Source organism: Terrapene carolina, unplaced genomic scaffold (genome assembly GCF_002925995.2).
Source record: "Terrapene carolina triunguis isolate 2854851 unplaced genomic scaffold, T_m_triunguis-2.0 Scaffold132, whole genome shotgun sequence".
In the NCBI taxonomy this organism is placed as follows: domain Eukaryota; kingdom Metazoa; phylum Chordata; order Testudines; family Emydidae; genus Terrapene; species Terrapene triunguis.
This window is the reverse complement of record NW_020664483.1, coordinates 7,832,549-7,842,069: the sequence shown is the minus strand read 5'-3', so window position 1 is coordinate 7,842,069 and position 9,521 is coordinate 7,832,549. Positions and strand designations below refer to the sequence as shown.

General features: G+C 45.2%; 1 protein-coding gene across 2 annotated transcripts in view; it reads right to left on the bottom strand.

The window, feature by feature from the left end:
* The window catches only part of PLCB1 (phospholipase C beta 1), a 637,760-nt gene that overhangs the window by 189,938 nt on the left and 438,301 nt on the right, over positions 1 to 9,521 (bottom strand). For both annotated transcript variants that reach the window (XM_024192884.3, XM_024192885.2), the window contains exons 8-9: positions 2,386 to 2,486; positions 384 to 550 (exon numbers count right to left, since the gene is read on the bottom strand). In XM_024192884.3, the coding sequence (XP_024048652.1) occupies positions 384 to 550; positions 2,386 to 2,486 (268 nt within the window). The remainder of the gene's footprint in view (positions 1 to 383; positions 551 to 2,385; positions 2,487 to 9,521) is intronic.

Genomic DNA, 9,521 nt, shown 5'->3' with positions numbered 1-9,521 from the left:
AAAAAAAAAAAAAAAAAAAAAAAAAAAAAGCCGCGATCGCGATCTAAAAAAAGCCGCGATCGCGATCTGCGGCGGCAATTCGGCGGGAGGTCCTTCACTCCCAGGCGGAGTGAGGGACCGTCCGCCGAATTGCCGCCGAATACCTGGAACTGCCGCCCCTGTCCGGAACGGCTGCCCCAAGCACCTGCTTGAGAAGCTGGTGCCTGGAGCCGGCCCTGAATATTAACTACAGCAAGTCTCACAAGCCTGCAAAGACTAAAATCAGCCATTTGGAAATATGATTAGAGGCTGAACCAATGTCTGCTCCAGTGTGTTGCTCTAGTATAATTTGTTCATTGTTTCAAACCAGAAACAGAATACAGCAAGACTATCAAACTACTGACCTTTCTTTGCTAGAGTATTATTGGGTTCATATTTCTCAATCAGTTGTTGAACTTGCTCCTGTTTCATCGGCGGATAAAGGATTTCATTTAACCGTGGATCACGTTGCTTATAATTTATAAACTCCATCATCTGATCAACAGTAAGGTATGGTCTGCTCTTGGCACCGCTAGAGAAAAATGATGGTTAAAAAAAAAAAAAAAAAGAAATTAGAATATTTTCCCTTGCATTCTTGTTCAATGGTTTGCAACTTGCCATGGAAACAGAAACAAGATTCAAACTACCAGGCAACAAAAAATTATGTTCGGTTAAGTCTCCAAACTCATTTACTTTACGACTATGTATGGCAAACTTTCTTCATTAAACACTTATCAGTGAGAGGGCTCAGCATTGTTGATGTCAGTGAAAGAAAATTAGGCCAATGCTGAGAGTTTTTGAAAATTCGACTCCTAGATTCCTGAACTGGAAGTATTTTTTTAAATGAGAGGAAATTAAATGCTGTATTACTGAGCCTGTTACCTAAGTTCCATTGGCATTCCCGGCCTAACTATTAGGTTTTGCTGCTGGAGGACAGAAGCCCTGATTTTATTATACTATTATTTGCTTGTTTTACAGTGCCCTCAAAGGATGCTAGGTACTTTACAAAACAGGCAAAAAAAAGACAGATCCCAACCCAAGAAGCTGAAAAATCTCAGGCTATGACCCTGCAACAGGCTTTGTGTAGATGGACCTCTGAACACACCTAGGGCCCCAATGAGCACCATATGGATACCAGGCACTATGATGTGCCTGCACGAAGGCAGGATTGGTGCGTAAGGAGATTACTATAGGTGGCATTTTCAAAAGCATTTATTGGTGGCCTGACTCTGTTCCTATTGCAATCAGTGGCAGTTTTTCCATTAAGTTCAATGGGAGGATGGTTCGGCCAAAGCTGAACACTTCTAAAAATCTCACCCTATAGGTTGGGGGAGAAAAAGACGAACAGAGCAAGAACACACGGGTTTCAAATATAAGCTCATGAATTTGCTTTGATGGGCTCTTGGGATGTGTTTTAGGTGTCTTGGGAACTAACATCACATCCACTTGGCTACCATCTTGCCCCATTTTTCTGCTCCACTAGTAATAGGAGAAGAGGCTGTGTTGGAGCAGAGAAGTACAGTAAATCGTGGAGGAGTACCCATACTACCACATGCCATTGTCTGCTTGCTTGCCAGGGGCCAAATTTAGCTCTGGAGTAAGCAGGTGTAACATTTGGTGAAATCAAGGAGTGTTGCATCTACTTAGTCTGGGGTTGTATTCAACTCCAATAGTAGTGAGACAGCAGGTTGCTGCAGAAGTAGTCAATATCTTGTGGAGGACAGAGCTGTACACAGGAATGCCAATGAAACCAAAGCAAGCTTTTTAAATCTGAAAGGTTGGTGAGGTTCACCAAAGAAACATAAAACTGTACTGACCCAATCCCAGGAAAAGAGGATGTGAAATAGTTCAGCTAAAGTTGTATGGCTTTCAGGTGTTTAAGAAACTGAAAATATGAAATGACAAAAGCACAGCTGTTTGCAAATTTAATTTACACTGTAATGAGGCATACGATCTCTAACTGCATCATGCATGAATCCTAAACGCCATTGTATTCTTACTCCAACTCCTAATTAATCTTCAAGTGGTTTCTATACACTGATCTCTAATGCCTGTTCTCATGCATTTCCCCTCCTTTTTTCTCACTGAAGCTTAAACTATCATAATCCATATTGAGAAACAAGTCCTGGCAGTTCTATTCCTCTAGGAATAAATTACTGTAAAACTCTGGCCATTAAAGACATTGGCTAAAGCTTGGAGGAAGGAACTTTTGATCTACATTCACCTCCTAGGTTAAATAACAATCCTGCTTGACATGGAAATCTGTTCTTGGCAGTCGTTGTGATGCTGTAGCCTAAATAACCTACTTTGCCCTCGCTACCAGAGAAAATCAGCGGAGGAGGGGGGAAAAAAAGTGTCTTTTCTTACAACTCAGAAAAGATGTGGTCAATTTCAGGCCGAGGGCAGAGATTGTTTAAGAATACTCTGTATGCTTCTGGGGTGAAGTCCTCTTGAGGGATTGAATCATTCTGTGAAATAGGGGGGGAAAAAACACTGAAGTAAAGAAATAGCACATTTTGTTTATAAGCAGGTCATTACAAGATTATTTCCCTTTGCAGAATAATCAACTCTCTTTAATAACACAACAGTTTTAAGAATATATATCTTTTGACAAAAAATAAAATCATCTCAGTTTCAATAACTGGGTGATTTGTTGTATGACTATGTCCTCCCTTAGACAGGATTATCTTTTACCCTATGCACCCATGCAGAAGTGTAAGAAGACACAAAACTTTCCCTTCTCCCCCTATGTGAGCTACCCACAGAATGGGTGAGGGAGCAGCCTCCATGTAGCTGCTAATTCCAACTCCACACAGGTGAGTGGGGAGTGGTTAGGGGCAGGGAAGGGGTGGAACCCAGGCTGCACCTCCCAGCCTTCCCAAGGGGAAGCAAACTGATACTTTTATAGAGCTGCAACAGGTTACTTGACTCCTTGGAGCATGTGAAGAACCGGGGAATGAACTGGAAGCCCGAGCAAAAATTAATACCCTGGCCTTGTCCAAGGACGGCACAAATACTTCCTGCTATTTATTCAGGACACACAGATAAATATTATTCTTCTGGAAAAGTCCTACGGAATTTAGCTTTTCTAAAAGTTTTTGTTCATTTGTTTGTTTTAACATCCAATATAATTTAATAGAAAATACTACAGAATTCTGCAGAATGGTTCCAAAACCTATGGAAAGAAAGATTTCTTAAATTTTATGAGTCTCTAGAGTAAATTATATAATTTATAAATAAATTATATAATTTATAATTTAAATAATTTATTCTATAGAGCTTTTCCAGAAGAATAGGATTATTGTGTTTGCTCTTATGCATGGGGTATTTTATTACAGTACAGAAGATTTGAGCCTTATTGCGATTGGCCCTTGCATGGGACTGACTCAGGTAGATGCAAGAGCTTTCTTCCTATTTGACACTTGTCTAAGAGCCCATCCAATCACAGTCCTTGAGCTCAGCGAAGAGCAGGGGCTGCTCCCTCCACGCACTCATTGGGGCAGGGAAAAGGTAGAGAGGAGGTCTAAATGATGATGCAAGCCCCAATGCAGGCCAGTAGCTTCACACCTTTTGACTTTTGCCTTTACATCAGTCCACTGAACTCTTCTGAGAAAGGAGGAGGACATGCAAAATAATCATTGTGTAGAGGAACCTCCTAAGGAGCCAGAACAAAACTGAAAATGCAAAAATGTGGACTAGACATGTTGAGGACCTGATCCTGAATTCCCTTCATGCGAGCCACCCACATGGAAGGCACTGGGTGTTTTGCCTGTGGAAGGACTACAGTGTCAGGTGACACTTCTCCATACCTCCAAACTAAGTACATGATTCCGATCAGTGAGAAGAAACAGTTTTAGGATCGGATGCAAAGCCATTTCCCTGGAAATGCTGCGGAGCCCACTTGTGTCAGAAGCAAGCCGCCGACAGAGGAAATCATTGCTATTATTTATTCTGCTGTTTAGCACCGTTGCCAAGGGAACCGGAAGCGTCTATTCAAGCTTTTGTTAGAAGGAAGGGAACTTTTCAATATTTTTCTGGTAAAAATGTGCCATAGGCGTGATTGTCCTCCCCTCCCCTGCACTAGTGGGGTCCATCGAGTCCCAAGGGCAAGTCACCTATGGGTGTTTGTATCAGCACCATCCCTTGATGTTTCTGCTGGGAGAGGAAACATCCAAAGCTCAACACCGCAGGCTGCTTAGGGGATGTGCTGACCAGTATATTCCCCACTGTCCTGGCCACAGCTCCTCTCTACCCAAGATACCCACTTTTAGGGTTGGCTGGCTCAGGGTTCTGTGACAAAAGAGGAACTGCCTGCACCTTGTACCTCTGCAACCCTCCTTTGGGTGGGCTTTCCACCACCCAGGTGCCTGTGCCCTCAGTTATAGTAATAAAAGCCCCAACCTCAAAGCTCCTAGGCTCTGTGGCGCAGTGAGGCTCAGAACGAGACACCTCTCTCCCCAACACACACTTGCCATGCCCCACCACGTGTCTGCCTCAGACCCTGTAATCCTCCAGTCAGTTCCACACGGTATGAGCAGCAAAAGCACCTCAAAATAAGCCAATTATATAGACAACCACAAAAAAATAACATGCTTTTATATGCACATACAGTTGCTGAGGAAACTGGAAATGTATTTCTCTCTCTCTCTCTCACACACACATACACACAGAGTTATTTTCATTATGCTTAACTGGCTATTCATTTTTTCCCAACTTTTTTTCATTTTTGTGTCCTTAGGTTTCCTGAATTGTTCCTTCCTGCTTGACGGACACCTTTTCATCACCAGTTTGTGGCCCCACAACCACCTTCAATGCATTTTCTATTATAAACCCCTACGTTGGGTGTATTAAACAGTCCTCAGTGTCGTTTTTATAATTGCAAGGGAGCTAAATGGGGCTGCAGGACCGAAGGGAAAGTGTGGATCTTTGAGGGACTGGGATGTTTTCTTCATCTCCTTCCCAAAGGCCTCCTCTTTTCAACACTCCACTCCTATAATGTCTGTGTGACGGCCCCCATTCTTGGGATTTGAACAGTTATAGGCCTCAGATGCTCGAAAGAGCAGAGGAAGTGTGTAAGCCACCACTCACAGTGTGTGATGTGTCCTGGTCTGTCTCCAATATACAGAGGATGTAAGGCTGTTATAAATACCAGTCAGCCTGGATCTTTACCACAAGCTGTAGAGACTCCTACTTTTAGCTCTGGAGATCTCTATTTGAATCCCCTGCTGTCAGCCAAGATGGAGGTCATTACATAGCAACAGGCCCACATTCTCTGTGGACTGGGCAGAGGGGGACACAGTGACCAGTGGGTTAAATCTCCTTCTGTTATATTTGCCATTAGGTATCTTTCCCCCCTTATCCACTTCACTCTTCTCAGTGATGAGGTTCCCTCCTACATACTACCAGGTATTAGTGCACAGGCATGTAGCATTTTGATCAGCACACACGACCAATCAGAATGTGGCTTTGGACAATCAGTGCCCAGAGTCATACGCTAGTTGGATTCAGGGCAGATGGAAAGGGAAGTAGAATAGGAATATACAAAAATCTATACAAAACGATCCAACCCATTGCTGAAATGGAGGCGAATCTTCACCAAATTCATACTCAGTGCAGCTGGGATGGAGGTGTGGGGGTGAAATGTAGCTACAAGGGAACTGTCCATCTCCCCTAATCCCAGAGGTGACCAGTGGCCAAACCAGCCCCCACCCCCAACATAAGCTAGAGCAGTCACCCAGCTGCTCAAAATTATGCTGGCTGGAACAGTCCAACAGTTCCCTAGGAACCTGAGATAGCTGGAGCATGGAACACTCCAGCCGCACCCAGCCACAGGAATCCCCAGCTGCCCCTTTAGAAGATGGAGTGGTAAAAGAGTGACTTGAATTGGGACAAAGATCTGACCCAACGGCTCTGGGTGAAACCTTGTCGACATGCACAAATCCCCAATGCTTTGTGGGGACACGTGCACAAGGACAATCTTTTTCGCTCCCAAATTCAGTGATCATTTCAATGGCATGTTAATAAGTATTCGCCTCCCCAGCATGATGGTGGGGCATTGGTGCACTACTGAGTCACAGGGAAGAGAATCTAGTGATCACCCAACACAGCCACCCAGAGTTCTGCCTCCAATCAAAGAACTGACCCAAACTGAACCTGTCTAGCTGGTGAGATTGAATGAATTGCTGGCTGTATGTGATGCATGCTTACAGAGTGCAAAGCTTTCTCGACGAAGCTTTTGGGTTTCTTTTTTTCTGGATTAAAAAAATCAGTTGTTTTTCACTGCTGGGTACAAAATGTTTTATGAATAGCCAAAGTTGGACTTTCTCATAAGTTTGCTTACGTTGTGGGTCACAAATGGAGACTCAATTATTTTCTTTGTTAACGTACATTTGCGTTCCCATAGCAAATGGAGAAAATGCTTCAAATGAACTGATTCAGTCTTCAGATGTAGTGACACCCCTATTTAACTCTAAATATTGTGGGGCGCAACACATCACAAATCGTGACTATTCTTGAAAAATACAGTTCTACAAAGCTGAGTAGCTAAACACTCTTTACACTCTTTGTTTTAGCACACTGTAATATTTCTGAATGCTTGTGTGGGCATAATCTGTAGGCAGTTGCTACACCTAATTACGGTTCTTAGAGAGAACCAGGCAGAAAAATACCTTACCAGCGGTATGCGCAGCATCTAAAAAGAATTGTACCACAGCTGACAATAGGCATTTCTCCCAAATCTGACTGCTATACATTCATAAAAAAACAGAACAAAGCAAGTCTATGTGCAGTAAAGCATGTACCTCAATTTGCATTGCATCTGAAAACTCGCTAGACAATGGATAATTTCAATATGCCTTTGCTTCACTAAATGAGTAAGTATTTCTCAGAGGGGCAATTTTGACACCAGTGTTGTGATTACCGAAGGTCTTTACATTCCCATAGATTTCCATTCCTGCTGGCTTTAATGGGAGTTTGAGAGCACTCAGCACTTTGCAGGATGACCAGAGATCTATGTTTCTGTCCCCTTTTGCATGTAATTTGGTTCAAATTCAGAGATGCATTTGAATTTCCATCCATTTACGGCCACAACCATACAAAAACCTACCTATGCAAGCTGCTGGGCGGAAATAAAGTATGAAATGTATGTATTATTTATTTACCACCACCAATGTGCGGGGGCGGCAGGTTTGTATAATTTTTGGAGGTGCCCAGAATGAGTCGAAGTCCCGCCCCACCCTGCCCCCACACCTGCCTAAGGCTCTGGGAGGGAGTTTGGGTGAGGGGTGCGGGCTCTGGGCTGGGGCAGAGGGTTGGAGTGAAGGAGAGGGTGCAGGCTCTGGGAGGGAGCTTGGGTGCCGGAGGAGGTTTCGGGTGCAGGCTCTGGGAAGGGGTTTCCGGTGCAGGAGGGGGTGAGGGGTGCAGGCTCTTGGAGGGAGTATGGGTGCGGGGTGTGGGCTCTGGGCTGGGGCAGGGGGGTGAGGTGCCGGAGGGGGTGAGGGGTGCGGCACATACCTTGTGCAGCTCCCAAAAGGCAGCAGTTCCTAGACAGGTGAGAGGGGTCTCCGCGCGCTGCTGCCCGCAGGCACTGCCCAGCTCCCATTGGCTGCAGTCCCAATGGCACTTGGGGCGGGGGCAGTGCGTGGAGACACCCACCCCAGAGGCCGCAGGGACATGCCGGCTGCTTCTGGGAGTGGCACACCGCGCAGAGCAAGGGCGGGCAGGAAACCGCTTTAGCCCCGCTGCGCTGCCGGTGCTGGTGGCGGTGGCCCCTGGGTTCTTTTAAATCACCCGGGGACGGCAGGCGGGGACGAGAGACGCTCCGAAGGAGGTGCGAGGGGGCGGCAGGCGGGGCCGGCGGAGAGACCCAGCCCCGAACATTGGTGTAGCCGGGCCCCTGTGCTCTGAATATTCCTGGAGCACGGGTACCACAGGCCCATACAACTCGCCACCCCTGCCAATGTGCTCAGTATTCCACATGACACAACGATCAAGACAGGAGATAAAAGCTTGGGCCAAATAGCTTCTACAACCCAAGGGACAATTTTAGATACTCGCTAAATTTGGACAGCAAAATCCTCATTGCTAAAAACATTTAAAATATTTTGTCCCTTTCAACATGCTGGCCTGAGAGCCAGCCAGATATCAGCGGAGCCACCCACAGAACTTTGGTCCGAAGCTCTTTCTGTGTTCTCTGAACAAACTGCCCTACTTTTTGCACTGCAGAAAAACATTCCTTGTTTCTAAATTTGCTGTATATTTGGCATTCGATATTATTTTGTTATTAAGGCCCTCTATTCATTTCAGGCACTGATAATTTATGATTTGTCTGGAATCCCACTTGCTTTTGCAGCATCTGTATCATTCCCCTATTAATTTAACAGCACAACAGCTATTCAGATGATCGGCTTCAATAGCCAGTTGTTTTATTTTTGGGTGAATATTTACATTCATGGCCGTTTTTCATGCTAAATGGAGCATAGAAAACAATCTCCATGGCCAAGATTTTCAAAAACAAGTGCCTAAAGTAAAGCTATAAACTTCATATTTGAAGCATGTTTGGTTTGCCAAAGTGCCGAGCACTTTTCAGCTCCCACTGACTTCAACAAGCCTGGTTGAGATTTTAAAAAATCCCTAGGGGAGTTGGATGCCCAACTTCCAGTTGGACACATAATCCCCTCAGGCATTTTTGAAAATTTCACTCCCCTGACTTCAATATTTGCTGCTGGATACTCAAAAATTTGGAAAATCAGGCCACAAGCTCTTAAATTCATATTTAGGCACCTCCACAAGGCGCCGAGCACTCTGACCCAGAACCCACAACGCACTTGCTTCGGTGCTTTACTTTAAGCACATGAATCATCACATTGACTTTCACAGGACTACACATATGCTTCAAGTTAAGCACATGTTTAAATGATTTGCAGAATTGAGGTGAGAGCGCTCAGCGCCTTGCAGGATCATGCCCTTATTTCTCAGGGCCTATGTATGAATGGAAGAGCTTAATTTTAGGCTTTTAGGGAGAGATACCCCTTCCTATTATTCTTCCACAGCAGCATAAAGGGCCTGTAAAATCTCTGTTCCAGCTGGAGGAGAATTCCCAGGAACTAAGTAAGATAGCTACACATTGTCTTGGGAGGCACCTTCCACAAGCTGCAGCATTAGGGGCATGTCAGGGGCAGGGGCTGGGCCTGTAGTTGACACAGCTACAGGAGTTCTGTGCAAAGATGTCACCTGTAGGCAGCTCAGTTCAGGCTTTGGCTACACTTGCAGCTGTACAGCGCTGAGGTAAACCTGTCTTCATACAGCTGAGTAGGGAAAAGCGCTGCAGTCTGTCCACACTGACAGCTGCCAGCGCAGTGGTGTGGCCACACTTGCAACATCTGCAGCTGTGTTGGGAGCGGTGCATTATGGGCAGCTATCCCAGCATTCATGTGGCTGCAATGTGCTTTTCAAAACGGGGGGGGGGCGTGGATTGTGACAGGGAGTGTGGGGGGAGAGAGAGT